The sequence below is a fragment of the Symphalangus syndactylus genome, chromosome 3, assembly GCF_028878055.3.
Source record: "Symphalangus syndactylus isolate Jambi chromosome 3, NHGRI_mSymSyn1-v2.1_pri, whole genome shotgun sequence".
Lineage (NCBI taxonomy): Eukaryota > Metazoa > Chordata > Mammalia > Primates > Hylobatidae > Symphalangus > Symphalangus syndactylus.
The window spans coordinates 127,035,975-127,063,159 of record NC_072425.2 but is presented as its reverse complement, the minus strand read 5'-3'; the positions used below and the strand labels follow the sequence as shown (position 1 = coordinate 127,063,159).

The 27,185-nt window shown below is 36.6% G+C and overlaps 1 protein-coding gene across 4 annotated transcripts in view; it reads right to left on the bottom strand.

Moving 5' to 3' along the window:
* Nucleotides 1-27,185, bottom strand: part of ZC3H12C (zinc finger CCCH-type containing 12C) — a 78,583-nt gene that overhangs the window by 30,175 nt on the left and 21,223 nt on the right. For 3 of the 4 annotated variants that reach the window (XM_055273030.2, XM_055273032.2, XM_055273034.2), the window contains exon 2: nucleotides 4,455-5,206. In XM_055273030.2, the coding sequence (XP_055129005.1) occupies nucleotides 4,455-5,206 (752 nt within the window). Of the gene's footprint in view, nucleotides 1-4,454; nucleotides 5,207-10,755; nucleotides 11,553-27,185 lie in introns of those variants that run through there. The other variant, XM_055273031.2, reaches the window with a different exon arrangement.

Below are 27,185 nucleotides of genomic sequence, written 5' to 3'. Positions count from 1 at the left end.
GAAATATAATGTAAGCCACATATATAGTTTTAAATCACTGGCACAGCACATTAAAAAAGTAAAAAGCAGCTGGAGTTAATTTTAATATGTATTTCATTTAACTCAATATATCAAATTCTTTAAATCCACAATCAACATAAAAGTTATTCAAATAGTTTACATATTTTTGTACGAAGTCTCTGAAATGTGATATGTAGTTTATATCTGCAGCTTATCTCAATTTGGGCTAGACAAATTTCATGCAGGTCTACCGCGCATAATTTTGATATAGTTTTGTTGAGAGAGCCAAAGACAAATTTGTATGAATTCTGGCAATTTTTAGTCTCATCTGCAGTCTAAACCATACATTTGGACTAGGTGTACAGGATGATTTTACTAACTGTAAATCAGTGCTGTACTTACATGGTACACAGGCAACAGGAGGGCAAAGCCAACCAAACGACTGAAGGCAAATTTTAGGGCCTAGTCAAGAACGCCTTCGGTATTCAAATGTATATCAGCAAGCGCTCTCAAGTCCATACGGCTTCACAAAGACTACATATAACAAAGGCTTTGTACTTTCTAAAACATTAATCAGAAGTTCAAATCCTGATTATACAGATTGCTAAACTCTGCTTGTATTTCATAAATATATGGGCTTAGTTCATTTTCTTGATACAGAGGAAAGTTATCACAGCTTAATCTATTTTCTCTGTTCATATTCTGACTCTATAATCTATATCTGATTTCTGTTCAAACTTTAAGAAAACTATTTCAGTGATTTACCTGCAGTGCTTTTTTTAATACCCCAGTTAACAATCAGATGTGCACCTAACACCAGCTGTTTTCCAATATGACTCTTTGGGGGACTGAGTATAAACTCTCAAGCAAATGGTTACTTTATTTCTCTATTCTGTGTCATTTGATTGGTATACAAAACCAATGATGTTCTTGGTGCATCTTTTTCCAGCAGTTGTCCACAATTTAACTTTTGCATATATTTGCAAACATAAGTGGGTCTCTTTGTCTCCAATCTTAGTGCTCAAATCCATTCTCTACCTTTCTCCATGGAGTGATTTTTTCCTAAAGGCAAATGTCATTATGCCACTTTTTTCCTTGCTTAAATTCTTCTGGTAGCTCCCTATCACTAACAGAGAGGCAATACAAGCACGGATCCCATCGGCAAAAGTGGTTCACCTGAGATTATTAGCAAACAAAACATTTATCCTAATACTCCACATAAACATGCAAAAATAAGGCCTACCCACCAGTCAGGGGAGAGATTTAATCTAATCCCAGAAACCTGGGTTCACTACCCAAAAGGTAGGACTTGCCATGATAAAGGAGGGAAAAGTTTCAACCGTCTGTTCATATCAAAAACACAAGACTGGTGTGGTCAGCTTCCATTCTAACACTCAACAGAAGAATGTGTGCTATGGCATGATGTGGAGGTAGCCATGAAGCTCTGGGCTTTTTCTTTCATCATTCTTATTTTATATAAAATCTGGAAGAAGGTGAAATGGGATATGGAGATTTAGTTAATTTTAATGAAGTCAGATGACTAGGTCATGGAAGAATACTGAAGAACTCAAACACTTTCAGGTACCAAAGGGGTCTAACATCAATTTATCACATTCTCACTCTGGATAGCTCACTAGAATTTGTTGTTGTTGTTGAGATGGAGTCTCACTCTGTCGCCCAAGCTGGAGTGCAGTGATGTGATCTCAGCTCACTGCAGCCTCCGCCTTCCAGGCTCGTTCCATCCTTCCACCTCAGCCTCCCGTGTAGGCAAGGCATACACCATCATATCCAGCTCATTTTTGTATTTTTAGTAGAGATGGGATTTTGCCGTGTTGCCCAGGCTGGTCTTGAACTCCTGGCCTCAAGTGATCCACCTGCCTCGGCCTCCCAAAGTGCTGGAATTACAGGCATGAGCTACTGTGCCCGGCCTTACTTGTATTTTCTTAACGACAAGTCATCTGAACCTAAAACCAGGGAAACATCTAGAAAGCAATGGATTCATTTAAGAAAATATATGAATTTAAACTAGAGGGTACATGTGGATACAGACTGATTCTATATTCCATAAGAGTAGAATGCTAAAGATGTATTTTTAAATAACTCCTCTGGTAATTCTGGTATACAGCCATGGTTGTAGGTGTTCCTCAGGGATCTATGACCTTCCTTCACTATTCCCTCCTTTGGCAATTTTATGGCTTGTGGTCTTACATATTATCACTAAGGTAATCATTCAGACATTCTGGATTATTACAAGAGAAAGATCATTTTGTGGTCAAGTTTGGGAAAGATCAAACAATAGAGAGGTAATCTTACTGAAGCCCTTCTCAAAGCCCTATGCACATTCCATACCTCTATGACACTTGGCGAGATTCTTTCTACTCCATTAGAAAGGGTTGTTTGCGTCCAAACTGATCTCCTACCTCCCATACATCACTGCAAAAATTATCAGTATAAGGCACAACTCTACTCTTGACATTCCTCTACTGAAAACCCTTCAATTACCCTTGGATTACAGAGCCAGCTTTAAATTCTCTAGTAAGATCTGGCTTTCACCTTTTCAACTTAGTTTTTCTCTGTTTTATATGATGAAGAATATAGGCTTTTAAGTCAGACATATTTGGGTTTGAATTCCATTTTGTCTTGGCAAGTAATTCAAATCTTGTTGCATTTGCTTATAAATGAAAGAAAGAAAATACGTCCTCCACCCGAAAAAGCTATTTAGAGGATTATAGGTTGGTTCTCCTCATAGTCTATGTGAAAGAACTTGCTGTCACCTACAGAAAACAGTAGTTCCCTAATTTCGGCATACATCATTATTGGAAGGCATACTACTTACAAAGTGATGCCTGAGTTACACTTTGCACCTGACTTGGTAGGTCTCCATGGGGCTCTAGAAGTGCATTGTCCAATATAGTAGTCAACAGCTACATCAGGATACTGAGCACCTGAAATATAGCTATTCTGAATTGAGATGTGCTATAAGATATACACCAGATTTCAAAGACTTAAAATCAAAAGAATAATGCAGGCCAGGAGTGGTGACTCACGCCTGTAATCCCAGCACTTGCGGGGCCGAGGCGGGCAGATCACTTGAGGTCAGGAGTTTGAGACCAGAATGGCTAACATGGTGAAAACCAGGCTCTACTAAAAAATTCAAAAATTAGCCAGGCATGGTGGCATGCGCCTGAAGTCCCGGCTACTCAGGGAGGCTGAGGCAAGAGAATCGCTTGAACTTGGGGGCAGAGGTTGCAGTAAGCTGAGAGCGTGCCACTGCACTCCAGTCTGGGCAACAGAGTGTGACCTTGTCTAAAATAAAAAATAATAATGTAAACTCTCTCATTAATAACTTTTTAAAATTGATTACATGTCAGCAAGATATTTTAGACATGTTAGCCTAAACAAAATACATTAGTCACATTAATTTTACCTGTTTCTTTTTACTTTTTAATGTAGGTACTAGAAAATTGAATATGACATACATGGTTTGCATTGTATTTCCCTTGGACAGCACTGATATAGAATCTGCATTTTCAACAAGTCCCTCAGATGATTCTGTGGTAGGCATCCTCAGGTCACCTTCTGAGAAACTGCAAATGAAACTCTAAGCTCTCCAGAAGAAGAACTGATGCTTTTATACATATATCTTTTTATCTTCACAGCGCTCTGAACATTGTGAGCAGTTACCAATAAGCTGATTGAATTTAGATGTGCTTTAAATATTGAGCCATCAAAATTACCAAAAAAATTTCTTTTAAAATTTTATTTTAAAAAATATATATAGGTATAGGTAGAGGTGTTCCCTATGTTGCTCAGGCTGGTCTCAAACTCCTGGCCTCAAATGATCCTTCCACCTTGACCTCTCAAAGTGTTGGGATTACAAGTGTGAGCCACCCTGCCTGGCCAAAAAAATTATCACTGAAAGTTTTGCTTTTCTTCCCCCCAGTTCCTTAAGAATTATTTCTGATTTGCATTTCTTGAATGGAAACAACTCAAATTAAAAACAATTCAAACTACAGCTTTGTTTTTTTCTCAAATCAATAAAATACATAGTTTATTTTCTAGAATAATTAGGGTTATTTAACTTCCTAAAGAAATAGACCATTTGACTAGATTCTAAAATTGTTGATTATCATCATATCAAATTATTCATTTAAAACTACTGATTAATACTAAACCAGAAATACACACTAATTTTTATACCATAGAAATTTAGCCAGATGAGGACAAAAAAGACATATCTGAGAAAAATGGGTCTCTATACAGGGATAAATCAAGTAAAGATGGCTGAGTGTCCTGAAAGAAGAGAGATGGAAAACTAATGTTTTCTAATGTTAACATCAGGATGCAGAAGAATGTTGACTTTAATGACCGTGAGAAGGAAAAGAGCCACAAAATTAGAAATAACTTTTAAAGATTATTTGGTAGTAATTTTCAGTAACGATTTTTCCACTTACCTCATTGCCACATTGCTGCCATCAATAACTATTGGTCTCAGATTTTCACCATCATCTGTTACAATCTCTTGCATTGGAGATTCAGACCTCTGAGATTCCAGGGAAGAAGCTTCCCGTGTTATAGTGTTAATTGTACTAACCGTTTGATCAGCCTCACTTTTATTTCCAAGTTTGACAAGTTCTCCCAAAATATCATTGATTAAAGCATCAGTACCGAGTTTGTTTAGTACAAGCTGAACCTGTTCTTCAGAATAACCTAACTTAAGTGCAAACTCCAGTTTTGTTTGGTATTCTCGCACCACATCAGGTGGTTTCTTTGCTTCCTTGGATGTAGTCTGGGACTCTTCAGGTTTAAAGTCTTGCAAAATTTCATTGCGCTTGAGTATGTGAGGCTCTAAACAGGGAGACCTGCAGAGTTGTCTGTGAGTCTTAGTTATCAAGCCTGGCTCTACTGAAATGCTACCCAATTGTTCTGACTCATGATCAGAATTTGTGTTTTCTTCAGAGTCACCAGAGCTTGCATTCTCTTCAGACACCTCTTTTTCATCCTTCCCTGCATTAACGGTATCCATACTTGGTTTTTCTACTGTTGACCAAGGTACAGCTGGACTTAACTGTGGGTCAATGCTCTCCACATAAAGGTGGCCGAGGTCATGCCCTAGGTGATCCTTCAAGCCCATGAAGCTGTTACGTGTACTTGACTCCACTTTGCTGTTTTTTCTGTATTCCTGAATGCAAAGCACCCCGTATTCCTAGAGAAAAATGTAAAATATTTAGAATTTCATAGTTATGGCTTGATTTCTGTCTCAATGGAGAAGTCAGAAGAGAATTACTCAACTACTGAATATCTATTAATACTTTATATTTTGTCTACATCCTCTCCTCCCTCCTAACACCCTTGCCAAGAGAGTATCATCTGCCATTTTTCAGATGAAGAAGTTATAAATTAGAAAGGCGATGTAATTCCTCCAAGGCAACAAAGTAAACAAGTAGTAGAACTGTATTTTTTACCCAGTTTCGTCTGATTCTAAAAGCCATGCTTTTCCCACTATATCATACTCCTTCTCAATCTTGATGGATCAGATTTTTCTACTTTTAGGATGGCTTATAATTCTAGAGTGACACATAGAATATTATCAAAAAGTATGTTTTTAATATGCATGACAGGTTATTTACATTTTTAACAGAATTCATAAGTATCTATAAATATTCTTTTAAAGAGAAAGCCACATAGAAAGAAGCCATTAACTTACACTTGAAAAATCATTATTAATCTGGATGAAGCTTAACAGCAATCTAAAGAACTTTCAAAAATAATATAGATACTGCAATGAAAGAGCACATATTCTAAGATAGCCAGAAGGGAATTTAATAATTACAAGGTGAGTTAAATTCTTCTTAGAGATGAACAGGGTTTTGCCCTAGTAATCATGATTTTTTGACTATGGAACATGGTAACATAATATAATTTCTAGCATTATGCTATCCTTATTAAGTGCCAGGGAAACAACAGTCTATTTCATTCCAGGAGAAAAATAAAAGTTTTATTCTATCTGCACTTATGGAAAGCAGAGATGATATCTCACATAAAATTAGCAGCAAACAATTAGGCATTTTAAATAAATAATGTTATCTCAGTTTCTTGAATTTTATGGCAGAAAATGCTCCTGTATGATATCAGATTAACTAGCCATTAATCTGCATTTGGTTAAAAAGTGATCTTTTTTCCTATTTTTCACCATATAAGAATACTTTTACTATTTAAAATTGGTTTGTTTTTTGCCATTTTACTATTTTTCCTTAAAGACTACTGGAAATGTTATTTCTCTACTAGGAATGGGTTAGGAAAATAAAGCTATTTTCTCTGGTACTTCATTGTAAGAACTATATCCACATCAAAGATTTACTTTTTTTTTTTTTTTTTTTGAGACAGGAGTCTCACTCTGTTGCCCAGGCTGGGGTGCAGTGGTGTAATCTCAGCTCACTACAAACTCTGCCTCCCATATTCAAGTGATTCTCCTGCCTCAGCCTCCTGAGTAGCTGGGATTACAGGTGAGTGCCACCACGCTCGGCTAATTTTTATATTTTTAGTAGAGACAAAGTTTCTCCACGTTGGCCATGCTGGTCTCAAACTCCTGACCTCAAGTGATCTGCCTGCCTTGGCCTCCCAAAGTGCTGGGATTACAGGTGTGAGCCACCACGCCTGGCCTCATGATTTACTTGTTAAGGCAATTCTAGTATTCTATGCAGATACAGCATTAGCAAGCCAGCGATAGTTGAATTTCAGACTGCCATAAAACACCTATTTAAAACTAACCTGAAAAAGAAAACTGAGAAAATGTTTCTAAAGCTCTTCAACATCATATTTATACCAGAAAATAGCTATTATATAAATGTTAAAAGAAAATGCTAAGTGATTTTCTGAGAAGTCACAAATTTGAAAGCATACCTGGTAAACTTTAATTAGAGAGTCAAGTAATGAAATACATTTTATTAACTACGGTAAATACTAGAGAAGAGAACATGGAATCTTCAGCTTGATAACACACTTAACATTCCTTCAGTGTAGAGCTCCTACACACTTCTACAGGAGTTTCCTCAGGGCCTATTCCCTGAGAAGACAGACAACTTTAATACCATTGTTCTACTAACACAGGATTCATTAGTTTTAAAGAAACATCAATTCCCCTAGCTCCGGATTGCCCAACTCATAAAAAGAAATATCCCTTAGGAGAGCTCTATATACATCTGCTTCATTATGAAGTTGTATCCACTTCAATTTTTTCCAATTAATATGGATAAGCATGAGCCCAATTATTTAGAATTGAAGGAAGGAATTTTAAAAACAGATTTTTACACCCTGTGATTTATTAACTACTGTAATATACTAACACCATAATGCAAGTAACAAATCACAGCAGCATCCTAATAAAGGGATACAGTTAAAAGAAAAGTCCACACCATGGCCTTCGTGGCGCTCCCACCAAAAGTATCTTAAACGAGGAAAACCTATTGGAAGCTGGGCTGCTTGGCAACCAGAAGCTGGTTGCTAAGCTGCACGCCTTTAACATGCCATCATGAATGCTAGCACAGTGAAAGAATAATTTGGTATGAACAAAAGCCTATAAAAGAGACCGGGACTTAAGTGCGTCTGGTTTACCCTCTGAGAACAATGCAGCTGCCAAACCAATCTGGAAGCTCCGACATCATTGTTCTGTAAACCCCACAATCTGCTCTGACTGCAGGAAGTGCATTTAATGGGCAACATTTTTGATCTCCCCTGAAAAGTTTGGGTTTTGTGTAAGTGCTGTTGTGAGATAATTCTTCAAGATAATGACTTGCTGACCAAATCCCTGAATTGACCTAGGAAATATTATTTAATATTGAGCAGTCTGGGGTTTGCTTTTGTTTTTTTACATCAGACAAGATGAATACCTTATGAAAAATACAACCAATGACAAATATTAGAACGAAATGTTCTGCTTAAAGGATAAGTGAAATTATTCTTAATTTTCACATTTTTCAAAGTAACAAAATCAGATACTGCAAAGTTTTTAAACTGAAAATCAATCACTCTAAAAGGTATTTAAATCTTTCTATATCTTCTATCTAATATTTTAAAAAAGTGTCAGTGATACTACCTAAACCTACTATACCATGTAATTTTATTATATGGCTATCATGATACAAGGGGGAAAATAGGATTTTCAGTTTTTTTAATAACTAAATCACACAAACCTCATTTGTATACCAATGTATTTAGTGAATACCACATATTTTTAACATGTGATAATTTATGTAATTTGCACATAATTTTAAGTAAAAAGTTTACAATAATTAGGCTGACTTTTTAATGCTAAGGATAAATGTAAGCCTAACCTACTTAAAAGGAAATTAACATCCAATTTTTTTAGGCAAATAAGTCTTGTCTTAAAATATTCTGGTTGAACTTTTTTCACACTGACAGGCCTCTCTTCATCTTCTAGATTTCACTGGTTAGCTCAGAGAAGGTTATCCAATGTCATCGTGTACTAAACAAGCAGTTAAATGATTTTTAGTCCTTGCAAAACAAGAGGCTAAATAGAAACAGTACAAATAGGGACAAACGAGTTCAATTTCTAGGCCTATAAGCATATTACAAATTTGAAATAACCTGATTTGTATTGATCCAAATGGTAAAGATTTGGTTTTTAAAACTTTGATCTCTAGAATGCTTCCTTACCCACTTGTAATTAGCAAACGATTGCCCTTACTTAATAGGGCACCTAAAAACAACCCAGAATTTGGCAATATCTTGAAATCATTCAATGAAAAGCTACATGATAAAGATTTAAAAACAAGGTATTTAAATAGGCTGAAGTATTTGTTAATATAATGAAATATGTAAAATTTACAAGAAATTACTATGAGAAATTTAAGAAGAATGGTATATAATCTTTATTTTCGTTCAGTTCTTTAAAAATGATTAATATAACTTTTAAAAGAACGAGAAAGACCATTAACAGCACAAAATGTATTATTACATGTAAAGTAGAAAATACTTTTCATTTCTTAAAAAATTATTAGACTTTTAAGTTTGCATTTACTAAAATGTAAACTCATATAAACCATCTTAAATTTAATCAATGAAATATTAACTAATAAGGGTAATTTTGCTCATTTCATGAAGCAGCATAGTCCAAGTTTCACAAAGTAGATCAGTTTTTACTCCCATAGTTACCAAAAAACTCCGAGAAATACAGCTAATTTTTAAACTGTATTATCAGGGCTCCATTGTAATTGACCTTAAGACACTATATTCTTGAACACAAAAGGAACTGGGCAAATATATAGTGATTTGTGAAGATTTCTATAATTATAAATCTATAAATTCCTTCCAGATACTGTATTGGAAACTCAATTTTTCTTGCTAAAAGGCAAGTTGAAAATTAAATAATATTATTTGTTGAAAAAGAAATGTTCATGCTAATTTTGTAGATGATGATGAAGTGTAGCCAATTCTTTTAATTATCAAAAAGAAACTTTGTATTAGCTGATTGCAGGTTTACAATATAATGGCTATTCACTAGAAATTTATTGCACACACTGAAATTCCTCCATCCAGTGACCAAATTTTCGGAAAGTTCTCATTAGTTAACTTGGATAACTCTTCATCTCAAATCAGATTTAAAAAAAAATCCTTTTTCTATTCTAAAGAGCTTGATATTAATTAGGAATATTAGACCATAAACTTGTTAAGCCGATTTATTTGTTTGTAATGTAAAGTTACAATGCCATAAAAGTGGGTTCTGGTTGTTATCCAAATGGTAATACTATGAGAACAATAAAAATAAAATAATGAATATGTAATAAATACCTACTGCTGTGGTCTCTGTGTATTTAATTACCATTGTATTTGAGTGTGTGCTGTTGTCCGCATCCCTCTAGCTAACAAAGGAGGGATGTCCCTTTGAACAGATTGGTTAATGCTCCGGGGCAACAGATGTCTACTGGAACTTCAGGAGACCAGCAACTGGTGGCCTGCCCATCTTCGGAAAACTTTCAATAGACTTATGCATATGTTCGCACAATAGGGCATGTGGTCGAAATGAAAACCTCTTTTTAACCCGTTATGCGCTTTCTTTCCCTCCCAACTGACAGATGCAAGTCTTTGTTTCTTCCTCCCTTCCCCTTTACAGAACTCTTGAAGAAAATAGTTCTTGGAATGACATCTTCAATCTAATGTCTGAAACTAATGTAAGGGAGAAGAAAGGTGAGAGTGAAGAAATTAGAAACTGTACATGAATACTGAGATTGCTGACAAAGCAACTGAATGCTTAATCATCGCATCTAAAACAAGTTGAAACATCTACCTACATCAATCCATCTCCCCAAGCTAGACTTTTAAGACAACAGAAAGCTCTATCAAATCTTATCATTTTATAGCACCTAGGTATGGCAGTGACATCTTAAGAAACTTGAGACTTTGACAAGATAAGATTTAAATCCACCATTTAGCAAAAATATCGGAACATTTATTATAACTTGACTTTAAGCTCCAAATGATTATATGCTATGCCTAATGCCTTATAAATGTTCATGAAGCTATAAGTAATTATTTACATAACTCTAGACTAGAAAAGTGTAAAAATCTGCTTCGCAGACATATTTTACAAAAATAACTTAATTTTCTGGTATGTTGGCACTATGTAATAATTTGTAGACTTTCATTGGAGGTGCTTTCTTTTACAGAGTTCAAATTATACTCTGAATATTTAGCAAAGTTTAACTTCCAAGGCATTAAAGTAGCACAAATACTCACGTTAGCAGGAAAATACAAAGACATTGGTTTCTGTAGCAGCTTCAGCAGTAAACTCCTTAACACAATTTTAGCTGCAGACTTCCAGGCAGGCAAGAAGAACAATGAATGGTTGAACAGATGGAATGGCAATGTCTTTGCTTAACCTATTACTGAGTGGAATAACAGCCAATCATAGGCCAGAAAGCTTACAATTAGTTGGCCGGGCAGATGCAAGACAACCTCAGCACCCTGCGTCAGGTTCGTAGGTTTCTAAGATAAGCAAGTTGATGTCATTCGCAGGGTCTGCCCCGGGCAGCATGTGTATTAACGAGGGGTGTGCAGCAACAATAGGCCATACAAAGCTGACTAGTAGGCAGCTGCTCTATGAGAGCGGAGTCATTAGAGAGCAGGCTGCCAACAAGAAACACCTGGCTTGGGCAGACTTCAGCTTTTCCTCCTTGTTTTTAATACATGAAACAAAGAAACCAATTATATTTTAAAGTAGTAAAAGTTGCATGTTTCCAAAAAGTTGAGGCTATACTCTAGTCTATTAGCTTGTCATTTTTATTAAAGAAAATGAAGTGTGTCAAAGTAGCAATTAACTATTGCAGTAATCCCTGTCTTTAATAAATGAGTTACTGGTGACATGAGACAGAAGGGTATAGTCAAACTATTTCCCTGGAAATAGTGGAAAATCTGTATTTTTAAGTATTTGTTAATTTGTTGCAAGACAAGAAAACAAAAAGAAGAGATGATGAAAATACGATTGCAAAAAAAAGACTTGAGATCACAAATAGAACTGATTTTTAAAAATTCACTGAAAGTGTAGATAAAACACAAGTTCTAACTTTGTGCAAAATGAGTCACCTAAACTGTAGGTTTAGACAGAATTATTTAACTTCAACTTAAAATCATCAGAATAATCTATCCTATGTATGCCAAGCAGCAGTGTAAATTTTTTTTTACTATGGATAGTAGTTAACCATGTAATTAAAGAGAAGCAAAGTCATTCATTATATTTTAATATACAACATAACTGTTTAAAACTATTTGTATTTCATAAAATTTGTAAGATGTTAATACTCAAATCTCAGCTCAGGAACAAGGTAACATTATAAATACTATGACTTTTCGTAGTGTATGAAGTATATAAAAATAAGCCCCTTTGGTGAGTAAACTTGTTATCCCAGATTTATTTCAAAGTTTCAGGCTGCAGCATTTATAATACTGTGGACTACTTGCTTTTGTGGGCTGCATTAAGTTATACCCTGAGTGGCCTCTGATTATGAACAAAAAAAATCAATCAAAATGTAAATACTATATGGTATTGTAAGGATATTTCCCTACTAAAGAAAAAGGAAATCTATAGCTGTTCTACTATTTACTTATGTGATGTAGAACACAAGCATGCACATTCCCCTTTCATTCCAGTGCAAATTAAAACAGTGAAGGCAAAGAACTGCTCTTTACATACAATTTTCTGCTATAGGCTGATTTATGCAGAGCCTAGACTTTTTCATTATATGATCAGGAATTCTAAAGATATAAAAAGTATCCAAAACAATCAAAATCAATCTCCTTTTATACACAAATACAGAAGCTACACACAATTAGGATCATTTGTGAATAGTTGGAAAAAAGTAACACTAGTTTGGGACTCCTGGCCTTGTCCTTATTGTGCCTACTCAAATGCAAATGAGATCCTCTCTATTTACAAAATAAGATCTACATGGTTAAGATTTTTCAGTTACCACACTGAAAACACTCCTTCTGCCTACTAAAAACTGAAAATTATTATTGTTTCCAGAAAGAAAACTAAAAGATAAAGTACCATATTACAGATCATCATTTGTTTACAGATATTTCCTCAAGAGAGTTCTAATATTTTACTGATGTATGCCATTCCAAAAATGGTAGGAAATTTAAAAATCAGTGAAAATATTTTTGAACTAAATATAATTACTAGGTTCTGAATGACAAACTAATTTCTAAAGTAAGACCTAGTCTTTCTTCTGCTAAGGGCTATAGCAATATTATTGAAATAGTTAAGGCGATGGTCTCATTTCATAAACCCATCAAGGATCAAGATAAAACATCTCTAGTATTATCGCTTATTGCAAATTACAATGTGAATTACACAGAATTCAAATGTCATATCTTGGGTAAGCAAATGGATGTCCCAGAAATCAAGACAGATCTTTTTTTTTTTTTTTTTTTTTTTTTTTTTTTTGGTGGTGGTGATAGTTCTTTTTGAAATCTCATGAGTAAAAAAGATATCAGCCCTGAAAGGAATAAGAGAAAGGCCACTGTTATGGCTAATAAATGTAATTCTTCTGGTAAAACTGAGATTGAGTAGGATAAATATGAAAAACGTAACATACATCCACACAAAGTAGTTACAACTGAAACCTAATAAAACTTAATAGCCGTGCACTGACTAGAAGAGACACTGAGGTCAGTATCTATGAATTCATATTAGAAACTCTTTCTTTTGTATATATCAAGGAAACTACTTGGTATGAATAGACAGTCTTCTTTTTTCCCTTGGGTTTTCTTCCTTCTCTTTATCCCTTGCTACTATAGTTACTACTTTACAGCTTTAATTTAGGAGGAGGAGGAATCTGCTCACTAATGCCTGCCACTGTGAACACAAAGAACGAGAGAAACTACCCCAGGGCTCAGCAGGAAGCCTGATCTCTAGCACTGGATTAAGCTTTTTTGCAAACAGCAAATAAAGGCAGTGATCTGAAAAACCTAATCAGATCCTGCTGTGGTATTTAGACTATCTCGGTTGCTAGTATTGGATAATGTTAAGCACATTAAAACATCTGTAGGTGAAAAGACAGCCCCCAGGCTGGCTTTCTTAGTCACATGGCCCTACTCCACTTCCCACTGCAAGGAAAATACAAACAGCTGGACTGGGCTCTGTTTGGGTCACTGCAATAAATGACTGAGCACAATGCACACTTATGACAGAAAAAAAAAAAAGACAGTGTAGTTTTAGGAGTATTACACTAAAATCTGTCTTTGCCAAGGGTAGGTCTAATATTTGAAACTTCAGCCATTTGAGAGGGGCTCGTACTTTTTCTGACGTATGAATGTGAAATAAGTAAGCTTTGATGTGGGGGTATGGCATCAATTATCTTTGCCAGTGGTGATCTGAGTTCACTTCCTGGCACCACTCTCTTTAATATGTAATCTCTTTTTTTTTTTTTTTTGAGAGAGAGTCTCGCTGTGTTGCCCAGGCTGAAGTACAGTGGCACAATCTTAGCTCAGGGCAACCTCCACCTCCCAGCTTCAAAGGGATTCTCAAGCTTCAGCCTCCGAAGTAGCTGGGACTACAAGCCCCAGCCACTACGCCCAGCTAATTTTTGTATTTTTTAGTAGAGATGGGGTTTTACCATGTTGCCCAAGCTGGTCTCAAACTCCTGGCCTCATGTGATCTGCCCACCTTGGCCTCCCAAAGTGCTTGGATTACAGGCATGAGCCACCACGCCCGGCCTATAATTTCTTTTGATCCTAATGATAACACCATGGAAGTAAGATTATTATATCAGATTTTCCCAACTGTCCCCAAAACGTTGAAATTAAAATTTTAACCAAAAACTATTACTTGTGAGTGTTAAAAAAAGAAGCAACCACCACCACCACCAACAACAAAAGCTAATTCATACACATAGCGTAAAAGAATAGAGTAAAAAATCAAATAGGCATTAACTCTAATATCTGAGAGTTATTATATTTAGGAAGTCAGACAGGCCATGAGCTGTCTTGTAGAAAGCTACTCTTCTGAGTGCTAATTGGAAAGTGTTAAAGACTAACTTTAAACCACAAAACAATGCTAAGAATATTGCCTGTATGAATTAAAGACAAATAAATTGCTGTAGATCTAGGGAGCACTGGTTAACAGAAAGTCGTAGGGTCAAATGTATCAAGAACCTGGTAAACATCTGAGACATGCCCATTCCAGAAAGTACTATTGAAAGCATTAGACATTCTCCTAATTCCTTTCTGTCCATGAAACCATGCCACTTTTCAGAGAAGAGGCAGATGCCAAAAGTCCCAACATTAGCCCATATTTGAAGCCAGCCCTGAATACAATCCACCCAAAGTAACTTCTGGAAAAATATACCTTTATATTTAACATTAACTGTAAGAAAAAAGATCTCAATTGTAATCAAGATCATATGTTTAAAATAAATCATCAAACATAAATGACTTTATATAAAATAAAGCTCATAAGGGGAAAAGTATTAATATGGGGTAGAAAAAGTACATTAATATTAGTGTACTTATTCATTAAAATATGAATATTGGGTAGAAAATAACTAATATTATTAACCAATAAGGAAGACAACAAAAATCAATGAAAGTAGCATTATTGGAACATGCAGTGCAAATGAAAAAAGTTCCAAACACATTTTCTGCTCATACTTCCTCCAGTAACATGGCCATCTCTGCCATTTCTTACTGTTAACATTAATCTCATTACTGGAAGTGGGGGCTGAGGGGAAGGTAGATTAAAATTATCACCATGATATAGTTACCTCCATAGCCATTAAGTAAACTGTTGGTATTTTAATAAAAAGAAAGAAAAACAGCTGGGTGCAGTGGCTTGCACCTATAATCCCAGCACTTTAGGAGGCTGAGGCAGGAAGACTGCTTGAGCCCAGGAGTTAAAGACCAGCCCGGGCAACATAGGGAGATCTTGTATCTCAAAAATAAAAAATAAAAAATTAGCCAGGCATAGTGGCACGTGCCTGTAATTGTAGCTACTCGGAAGGCTGAGGCAGGAGGATCACTTGAGCCTGGAAGTTCAAGGCTGCAGTGAGCTGTGATTGTACTACTGCACTCCAGCCTGGGCAACAGAGTGAGACTTCATCTCAAAAAAAAAAAAAAAAGAAGAAGAAAACAACAACTACTTCTCCTATCCAAATCATAAAAGAAATTGTATCAGAACTCATATTTTTTTGTAAATCATATTTGCTCCTAAAAATATAAGCAACTACCAATAGGTAAATAAAAGTTAAAAGGGAAAAAGAATAAGATACAATAGATGCATATGAATTTTTTCTTTTCTTCACCAGCAAGAAAAAGCAGGCCTTTTGAAAAAGGGCTTGGGACATTTATTGGAAGAAAACGAAGGAGCTCTCAGGGTCAGAAAGAGAACTCAACATTCAAGCCTTCAGGTCAGAGATGAGCACTGAACCCCGGGTTTCAGTTGCAGAGCTTCTAGACTATCTCTCTCTGATGATTCAGCACTATGTTCTCTGAGCTTGTGTTCTCCATTCAAGGTTCAAATTCCTGAGACAGAGAATCTGATGAGCACAGTAGAAGTCATGTTACTCACCCCTTTGCCATACTACTGTGGCCAGATGTATGTGGGGCCATGATTGGCTGCCCTGTCAGTCCATAAGGAGATGGAGGGGGGCATTCCTTAGGTGGGGTGATATTAACAGAAGCAGAGCAGGAAAATGCTAGGTGGACAGAACATCAGACACCCAGTACGGAAGGATATTAAACACATTAGAGAGGCTGGGCATGGTGGCTCACGCCTGTAATCCCAGCACTTCGGGAAGCCAAGGCGGGCAGATCACTTGAGGTCAGGACTTCAACACCAGCCTGGCCAACATGGTGAAACCCTGTCTCTGCTAAAAATACAAAAAAATTAGCCTGGCATGGTAGCATGTGTCTGTAATTCCAGTTATTCGGGAGGCTGAGGCAGGATAATCCCTTGAACCTGGGAGGTGGAGGTTGCCAGGGAGCCAAGATCACACCACTGCACTCCAGCCTGTATGACAGAGCGAGACTCCATCTCAAAACAAACAAAAAAAACCACACACACACACACACAAACACACACAGACACACCCCCACACTAGAGAGAGATTCTATATGGTTCCCATAAAATCCATCCAAATGACTTAAAAAAGGAAGTAGAAATGGAATAAACGTATCAGTCTTGAAGAACATACGTATTGCTTGGCTTCCATTTTCACATCTATGAGCAACAGTGTATGTCATTCCCAATTTCCCTTAAGAGCAGCTATCATTGTTGCAACAGTGCATTCTTAAAACCTCACAGACCCCATTGTCTATTTCTCAATTGTTTCATTCATTTAATACATACTGAACATTCAGTTAATCAATTCTTGATTATTTTTCTCTTCTCAATTTTCTCATTCCCATGGCCATGAGAATCCCTTAGGCTAAGCATTTATTACCCCAGGCTTAGATTACTTTTGTTTCTTAATTTATCTCCTTCCTTGAATATCCCTTAGGTACCTCCCTGCCAAAGTAATTTTCAATGACATCACTCTTCTGCTTAAAAAAAAAAAAAATCTCAGCTGCAAATCACAAGTCTCTGGTCCTCTGCTTTGTTTTGTTTTCGAGGCTCTGTCTACCAACAGGACCTCCTCTGGCCCTGTAATCTAATTTCCTACTTAAGGTGAAGGGACAGCAAAAGTGAGGGCACAGATGTCTCTTTGCCTTAAGTGTTGTCTTGCACTACTGCCTCACCTATCCAGAACAAATCTATTGTTCTAAGCCCAGCTCAAGGCTTATTTTTTCCATAAAGCCTTCTTGGACTAGTTCAGTTTTTATTGCTTTCCAATTCCTTCAAACTTCTGTAACATGAATAGTCTGTACAGTACAATTTAGCATTTATTTATGAACCAGGATGTGGGCTTCTTGAGAGCAGGACCATTCACTCTCCCATAATCTACATAGTACAACCAATACGGCATGCAGCAGTGTGCTGATCTCTAGAAGATCCTCAAGTGAAAAATCGGCCAGTAAAAAAAAAAATAGGCCCCTGCAAATTTGAATGCAGGCATTCACGAGAACAGAGCTGCTGCTCTGCTAGTCTTTATTTCTCCCTGTGACAGGGTGAGTTTATCAGAGCCCTCAGCCATAGGCAAAGTTCTTGTAGCCCTGATACTGCCACTGGGGCTGCTTCCAACATTCAAAGCTCAAGCCTCTCAGTGATGACGGGTCTTTTCCTGCAGTCTCCCCTGGATTCGCTTCCCAACCAGAGCTGCACCTGCGCAAGTTCCACTGCAGCTTCTGCCTCCCCGCTTGAGGATGACTCTGATGGGTAAGTCTGTGAGGACCGGTCCTTTTCAACCGCACATTTCTCTTTGAGATCTGCCCACAAGCAGAAAATACTTGGGTGCTTTGCTCTCTAGCATGGCCTGGGACTGGATGGTTAAATCTAATTCTGGAGTTCAGTATTACTAAGCTCTTGATGCTGTTCTCTTAAACCACCTTCTCTCCAATAGTTCTATGGATGGAAAGGGCTGCTATTTTGATCTCCATGTGCTTGGCTCCTTTGTCTGTTTCTCAGTTGGTTGAGAAATAAGGCAGGAAAAAAACCCCTCAAACTCCAACAATAATCAAGAATAAAAAGAGTTTTGTTATAAAGTACTACTAAGAAAAATAAAGGGTAATAAAAACTATATGAATTAACTCTAATCAGACCACTTGTCTAACACATTTGAAGGGATTAAGTTCAAAAAAGAAGAAAAAAATTCAGTCACAAGAAAGATAATGCTCCTCAAAGTCAAAATTCTTAAAGTTTATGAAAATCTTTCCATACTATGTCATCAAGAGTAGATAACCTTCAATTCTGTTTAGAAACCAGAAACAAATACAAAATAAATCCACAAAAACATTCCTTTCCACTGGTCTAAAGACAAAGAAACTCTTCTACACTCATTTTAAATGAAAATATAACCCATATCCCAGGACTTCATCCAAATATTTCCCAGTGATTAGTTTCCCATTTAGTGTTTTTTAAAAAATTCATTAAGCAAATAGCTCTTAAAAAAGATTATCTTCAATTCCTACAAAACCTGTAAATACTCACGGAATGAGGAATTTTAGAAAAGTACAAGGAATGCAAATGACATCCAAAGTGCTGATGTAATAGGTTCTAAGGCAGCTAGTGTATGGGAAGAGAAAACTCATGAGTCAAAGAGGACATTCGATAGTCCCCCTTTATCTACATTTTACTTTCCTCAGTTTCAGTTACCCACAGCCAACTATGGCCTGAAAATATTAAATGCAAAATTCCAGAAATAAACAATTCCAGAAATAATAAATTAATACATTTTTAATTGTGTGCCATTCTGAGCAGTATGAGAAAATCCACTGCCCGCTTGCTCCGTGGCACCCAGGATGTGCATTATCCCTTTGTCCAGTGTATCCACACTGTAGACCCTACCTGCCTGTTAGCTGGCTTGAGGAGAAATGAAAAAACGTAGTATAGATACACCTTGACTTACAATGGGGTTATGTCCTGACAAACCCATCTTAAGTTGAAAATATCATCAGTTGAAAATGCATTTAAACATACTGAATATCGTAGCTTATCCTGGCCTACCTTAAATGTGCTCAGAACACTAACATTAAGTTACACTTGGGCAACATCATCTAACACAAAGCCCAGTTTATAATAAAGGTTGATTATCTCATGTAATTTATTGTACTGAAAGTGAAAAACACTTGAATGGTATCTGTGTACTTGAAGTACAGTTTCTAGCAAGTGCATATGGCTTCGCACCATCATGAAGTTGAAAATCTTAAGGTGAACAACCATAAACTGGGGACCATTTGTATATATGTGTATGCCACAGTTCCAGGCATCCACTGTGGGTGGTGGAACATATCCTTCGAGGATAAGGGAGGACTATGTATGATTTTTTTTTAAAAGCAGAAGGCACATGATTATCATTCATGTTAACAAAATACACTTATGGTTATATTAAATATAACTGAAATTGTCAGAAAAAGATGACCAAAAATGTGCAATGTTATACAAAAGAAAATGTATATATAAGACATCTTGAGATTATAAAATAACTGATAGTAGTTAAATGACACCGTATGGTAATAATATTCACAATATCACCATCAAAGCACGGACAGACCTCATCTTATCTCTCCTTCGGATGCCACTCTCTCTGACATCCTCAGCCACCACCTGGTATGTGTTGCTCATCTGCACAATCATATCTTTAGGCTGCTTGTACCAAATGAGGATAGGTGCATGTCTTGTTCTTAAGTGTTAAATAATTTACTTAGGAAACTAATTAAAAACTGCTTGACCAAAGCGTTGTTAAAAAGTGAAATGGACAGATAGACTACAAAGAATAATTGCATCAGAATTAAAACAGAGTTACGTGTTTAGGTCTGTTTTTACTAAGAGTCTAAAAGAGTGTGTAAACAACATATTACCATGCTTGTACAGGAATTCAGGAAAAAAAATAAAATATGGTATATGGGAAATAATCCAAAAGGAGCTGCAAACCCACTATGACCCAAGAAAAGTACTTTGGTAATTTTACGTTTGCTCTCAACATAAACTCTTATTAAGAATCAAGGCAGAACTTCTTTCTACATCAGTGTTCTTGTAAGATGGGAAAATGAAGAGCTTGAGTTATAATATCCAATGGCCTCACACTACTGAGTTTAAATAACTGCATACTACTGCTTTTAGACAAGTGTGCTGGTGTGCAAGAGGCTAGAAAAAAAAGGAATGGCTGTGTTAGAAAACACTCAGTGAGATTAGCACAAAAGTTTATAACAAAACTTTTCTTTAGAGTTCTATTCATATCAAAAGCTGATGTAATATTTGAGGCATTAAATTAAGAATTCTGAGCCTTTAGGACAAGATTCCTTCTAAATACAAATCATCATATACTATAAAAAGTTAAATCTAGAATATGAATCATCCTGACCAGCCGCCAAAGCATTTCGATTGTTAGTTCTAACAGGGCCGGGATTCTTGTGTTTTGCTTTCTGAAGTATCCCCACTACATAAAAGAGTGCCCAGCACACAGCAGGTGAATACAAATGTGCTAAATCAATAATAGCCTTTCAATACCTGGACCAAAATCTCTTTTCTGGATTTATTTGTTTACTTCCCTCACATAACCTATTCTCCAGCCAAACACAGGTACTTAGAGCAGCAGTTCTCTCAATTTTAGATATACATTGATATCATCTCAGGAGATTAAAAATATATTGATGCCAAAGTCCCACCTAGAGATGTTACTTTTATTAGTCTGGATAAAGCCTGGCCAGAGGCATTTTAAAAGCTTCCCAAGTGATTCTAATGTGTAGCCAAGGTTACAGAAATTGATTTAAGAGTTCCTTTCTACCCAAGTACTTTTCTCCAGTTTCACCTGTTAAAATCCTACCCATTATTATTGAAGATTAGCTAAATACCTGACTCAGCCATACCTGAAACACTGTTAAATTCATCTTTAAATTATTTGAGTTGTGCACAGGGTCTGGCATATGGATAGGAACTGATCAATGTTTAAGTGCTGCATAATCCTGGGAGCATGGCACACAGTAGAAACTCAATACACAGTGATTGAAAAATGACACACAGCTGATCCTCATCATTTGCAGATTCCCCATCTTTGCAAATTTGCCTACTTGCTAAAACTTATTTGTAACCCCTAAATTAACACTTGTGATTTTTAGGTCATTCCACAGACATGTGTGCAGGGAGACTGGTGAAAAATTTGAGTTCCCCAAGGCATATGTTCCAGCAGAGGCTGAATGAGAAGCTCTGCCTTAGTGTTTCATGTCTTTGTAAACAAGTCAAGTGTCCTTTTCTTTGAGGTCTATTTAGTGCTACGTTTTTCCCATTTTTGTGTTTTGTTGGTGAATTTGCTGTTTAAAATGGCCCCGAGTGTAGCCAAAACGCTGTCCAGTGTTCCTAAGTGCAAGAAGGCTGTGATGTGCCTTATAGAGAAAATATGACTGTTAGATGGGCTTTGTTTGGGTGTAATTTAGAGTGCTGTTAGCCATCAGTTCAATGTTAATGAATCAACAATATATATTAAATAAGGCATCTTTAAACAGAAACACACAAAAAATAAGGGTATATATTGATAGGCTGATAAAAATGTTGTGACCAGAGACCATTTCCCTTAGCAAACGGGCACCTCCTAGGTGCCAAGCACTGAGGCTACAGTAAGAACAAAGCAAGTCCTCTCCTCTCCCCAAGGTTTCAGTGCAGTGTGTTTTAAGAGGCAGGGGAGAGAATTTAAATAATAAATACATGTCAGGTGACGGTAAGTAATTATAAATCAGGGAAGGCGTCTTAGATAAGGTGATATTTATGCAGATACCTAAACAAAGTGAAAGGATATGTATAACAGGGCTATGATTTGAATGTTGGTGTCCCTGCAAAATTCATATATTGGAAACTAACATCCAATGTGATAGTAGTACAGGTGGGGCCTTTGGGAAGTGATTAAATCACAAGGTTCCGCACTTGTGAATGGGATTAGTGCCCTCATAAAAGAGGCTTGAGCAAGCTCCTTCGCTCCACTATCACTCTGAGAGGATGCAGTGACAAGACCCCACTGACGAGGAAGAGGACTTCACTAGACATCGAAGCTGCCAGCACCTTGATCTTGGACTTCCCAGCTTCCAGAACTGTAAGCAATACGTTTCTATTATTTATAAATTACCCAGTGTAAGGTATTTAGTGATAGCAGCAGGAATGGATGAAGACAAACAGGAAAAAAGCTGTGAGATGAGAGTGTGCACGGTGTGCTCATGGAACAGCAAGGTGGTCAGGAGCCTCTAAGGGAAGAGCCAGAAGAAGCAGGAAAGGCAAGGTTAAGGGAAGCCAGGTCATGTAGTGCATTAAAAGACAATGCTTCTCGAGCTTTAAACTGCATTTGAATCATATAAGGGTCTTGAAGGTTCTGACTGAGGATGTCTGGAGTGGAGTCTGAGATTCCACATTCTAACAATTTCATAGGTGATGCTGTTGCTGTTGGTCCCTGGACCCCACTACTTTAAGTAGCAAGGTTTTAGGTCACATGAAGGAACTGGCTTTTATATTGAGATGGGAAACTGCTGGAGGGTTTTGAGAAGAGGAGTGATGATCCTGTTTTATATTAATATCTTACCAACTTGGGCTTACTTCCATACTTCCAGTTGTGTTCCACTGATCTTCTGCTGTTTCTGTGCCTGCAGCACATGTTAATAACTGTAGATTTGTAATATATTGGGTACCCTGTGTGCAAGTCTTCTCATTTTCATATTCTTATCCTGGTTATTTTTGCACGTGCATGCTTCCAGATACTCTTTAGAATTGCTTTGACAAGTTTTAACCAAAAAGCTGTTGAGAGTTTGATTGGAGATTGTGCTGCAGTAATAGGTGCTTAAAAAGCACTGCTGACTTATTAAATTGTTCAATCAATGACAGTTTATTGAAAATTTTAAAATCTTTCAATAGAGTTCCCTAGATTTCTTTATGGGGAACTTAATATATTTCTTAAACTTTTATTTTTTTTTGAGACAGGGTCTCACTTTGTAACTCAGGCTGGAGTGCAGTGGCGCCATCCTTGGCTTACTGCAAACTCCACCTCCCAGGTTCAAGCAATTCTCCTGCCTTAGCCTCCTGAGTAGCTGGGACTACAGGTGTGTGCCCATGCCCGGCTAATTTTTGTATTTTCAGTAGAGACGGGGCTTTACCATGTCGGCCAGCTGGTCTCGAACTCCCAACCTCAGGTGATCCACCCGCCTTGGCCCCCCAAAGTGCTGGGATAACAAGCGTGCACCACCGCGCCCGGCTTGTATATCTTAATAAACTTTTCTTAAAATATTTTGCTTTTTGTTCTTGCTGGTGCGAATGGAGGTGTTTCTTCCCCCATTATATTTTCTAAATAGTTATTGTTGGTGTCTAAAGAAACACTTATTCTTGTATATAAAACTTCAGTGAAAAAGTTTTACATGTCTCAGTGAATTCTTAATGGTAGTGTTTCACCAAGGCGCTTGGGTTTTTCAGGTATATATAATAATATAAAATAATCAGATTTCCTCTTCCTTATCAATAATTTTATACCTCTTGATCCACGCTTTTGTTCCACTGCATTACAATATTAAAGAACAAGGGTGATTTTGTGTTGTTTCTGATATTAATGGGAATGACTCTAGTGTTTTAATACAACATATATATATATGTGTGTGTGTATATATATAAAATATGTGTGTGTGTGTGTGTGTGTGTATATATATATATATATATATATACGTGTGTGTGTGTTATATATATATATATATCTCATGTGGGACAAATTAACCTCCCCATGCCTTAGTTTCCTCAATTGTTGAAAAAAGGATAAAATATGGTTGTTTTGAAATTTAATAAGCTAATAAATATAAAACTCTCAGAACAGTGCAAGGCATATAGTAAGCACTCATGTTAGCTATATGTAATTATAACTTTATATACATCTATACATATACATACCACACTACATACAGCCTTTGAAAAATCATTTGCAGAAATACATTCTTCTCCTACGTAAAAGGTTTAGAGAAAAAATATAGAAATGTGGATTACATTAAAATGATCTATTAGACGATCACAAATTTTTAACTTATATTGTGAATTATACTAATAGATTACCCAATATAGAAATATGATTACTTTGAGGAGGATTACATATGCTGATATTTCACTAAGAATTTTTACATCAATAATCATAAGAATGGCTTGTCACTTTCTTTAAACCTATATGCTTTGCCACCATTTAGGCACCACTATTTCGCTGATTTAAAAGTGGTATAGTATTCCATTCAGAACTTGCTGTCAATGGCAAACCAACTGGCCAGTGCCAAAGGAAGCTAGGCTAGACTGGACCACTTGTTCCTATAAAGGGACTACTATTTCCAGAGATCTGGCTTACTGGTATTCTGAAACTTGTCACTGAATACTTACTAATAAACTCCAGGGTACAATTTATTCTAGTATAAAGTACAAAGAAAAGAGTATGAACTACAGGGTGATTTTATAATTTATGGATATAAGAACCAATCTATACCATGCCTTCTCCCTGAAACTAACCAAGCAACCTGTACAAGTTACTTAACCTCTCTGTGTCTCATTTTCCTCAAATATAAAATGGAGATGATAATACCACTAACAGTATAGGGTTGTTATGAAGATTAAATGAGTTAATATACATAATAACTTATAACAGTGATTGTCACATAGTAAATGGTGAGGTGTGTCTTTAAAAAAGTTTAGTGTAAAAATGAAATTGCAGTACAGAAAAATAGAAAACCTGACTGTCATTATTTATTCCATATTCTCATTACTATAATTCTAAAATGTCTCTCCTTAGTAAAGCAGAAGAGTATTATGCAGGCAAAAGCTTTAACTGTCCCATTAGTTCTTACCACATATTTATAGAACCAAGAAATCAAATGCATTAGAGTTAAAATGCCCTAGAGTTAAAATGCCCAACTCTATTCCTTTGTGCATGATATCTCAACATTTAAATTTTGGAAAATAAAGAAAATAATTTAGAATAATGTTTCTTAAAGGGAAAGGGAAATAACATTTAGTTTGGAAAAGCCAAACATACCTATCCTCTTTATTAAAAAAATTATTGAAGATTAAAGTGCTGGGATTAACACTTTGGCTAGTGCAAATAATTAGAAAATAATGTTAGAAACTGGTAAGGAACATAAGTGTAAGAACGCTTGGAAATGAGTGATTTAGAAGAAATACATTGATTTAATGGTGGGCAGGAGTGAAGGCAAGAGGGAGAAAACTGAAGTTTAATTAGAGGAAAATATAGCAGGCACCTGGAAGGAAACAAAGATTTTCTTCCAGAAAATGAGAAAATAGGCCAGGCGTGGTGGCTCACGCCTGTAATCCCAGCACTTTGGGAGGCCGAGGCAGGTGGATCACCTGAGGTCAGGAGTTCAAGACCAGTTTGGCCAACATGGTGAAACCCTGTCTCTACTAAAAATGCAAAAATTAGCTGGGCATTGTGGCAGATGCTGTAATCCCAGCTACTTGCGAGGCTGAGGCAGGAGAATCGCTTGCACCCAGGAGGCGAATGTTGCAGTGAGCCAAGACCAGGCTATTGCACCCCCGCCTCGGAGACAGAGTGAGTGAGACTCCATCTCAAAAAAGAAAAAAAAAAAAAAGAAGAAAAAAGAAAATGAGAAAACAGGTGTAGTGGCTCATGCCCATAATTCTAATACTCTGGGATGCAGGGGTGGAAGGATCACTTGGGGCCAGGAGTTCAAGACCAGCCTGGGCAACATAACAAGACCCTATCCTATGAAAAAACAAAATAGGCCAGGTGTGGAGGCTCACGCCTGTAATCCCAACACTTTGGGAGGCCAAGACATGTGGATCACTTGAGGTCAGGAGTTCGAGATCAGCCTGGCCAACGTGTCAAAACCCCATCTCTACTAAAAATACAAAAATTACCCAAGTGTGGTGACGTGTGCCTGTAAACCCAGCTACTCAGGAGGCTGAGGCAGGAGAACTGCTTGAACCTGGGAGGCAGAGGTCGCAGTGAGCCAAGATCATGCCACTGCACTCCAGCCTGGGTGATAGAGCGAGACTCTGTCTCAATAATAAACAAATAAATAAATGAAAAAATAAAATAAAAATAAATAAACTAGCTGGGTGTGGTGGTGCATGCCTGTAGTCCCACTACTGAAGAAGCTGAGGCAGGAGGATCGCTTGTGCCCAGGAGTGCGAAGCTGCAGTGAGCCATCATGATGCCACTGTACTCCAGCCTGGATGACAGTGTAAGACCCTGTCTCTAAAAAATAAATACATAAAAATAAAACGAGAACTGAAACCTTCATTTCAGTTTAACAATATAGATGGTGGACAGTGAAAAATTATGATAAAATAAATGGCTATAGACAAATTTAGAGCAGCAGTACTCTCCCACCTCTCCTATAATTTCATTAACATTTAAATTTCTAGCTGCAGAATTCCCCTAAAGTCATAAACTGCTACACTTTTCAGTTAGCTTTCTCCAAAGATCTATAAATTATTGAAAAAGCCATAATATTTTTCCCCCTAAAATAACTGTTAACTAAAAATCATTTGTGTAAAAAAATGATTCTTGTGAATGAGTTTATTTTATTGATAGTGGTATAACTTAGACATATAACTTAAATATAAAATACCTTAGCTCTTGGGGTATTTTAGAGACGTTAGCTAGTTGATCAAATTTTACTTCAAAATTCTATACAAATAATACATTTTTAAAGTAATACTTTCATGAGTAGCAGAAAAATAGCAGCATGGTCCACGATTATCCAGTGAAACTAAATGAAAGGTTAAGCCAGTATCCAATGAATTAATTTACTCACAGAAGAAACATTTACCTGAATGCCTACTATGAGAAAGAGATGATGCTTAGTTAAAGATGGAGGTTACAAACATGAATACAAGTTGCTACTCTTAAGAACTATAAAATGTATTAAGGAAACCAGATAAATGAATATCTGTCAAACACAGGGGATGCCTGCATATAGGGATATGTCATATAGTACAAGAGACAAAGACTTTGCTTCAGATTTGGGAAGCCTCTGAGAGGTGACATATAAACTGAGTATACAATGACAGTGACAAACTATTCCTATATTCCCTATGG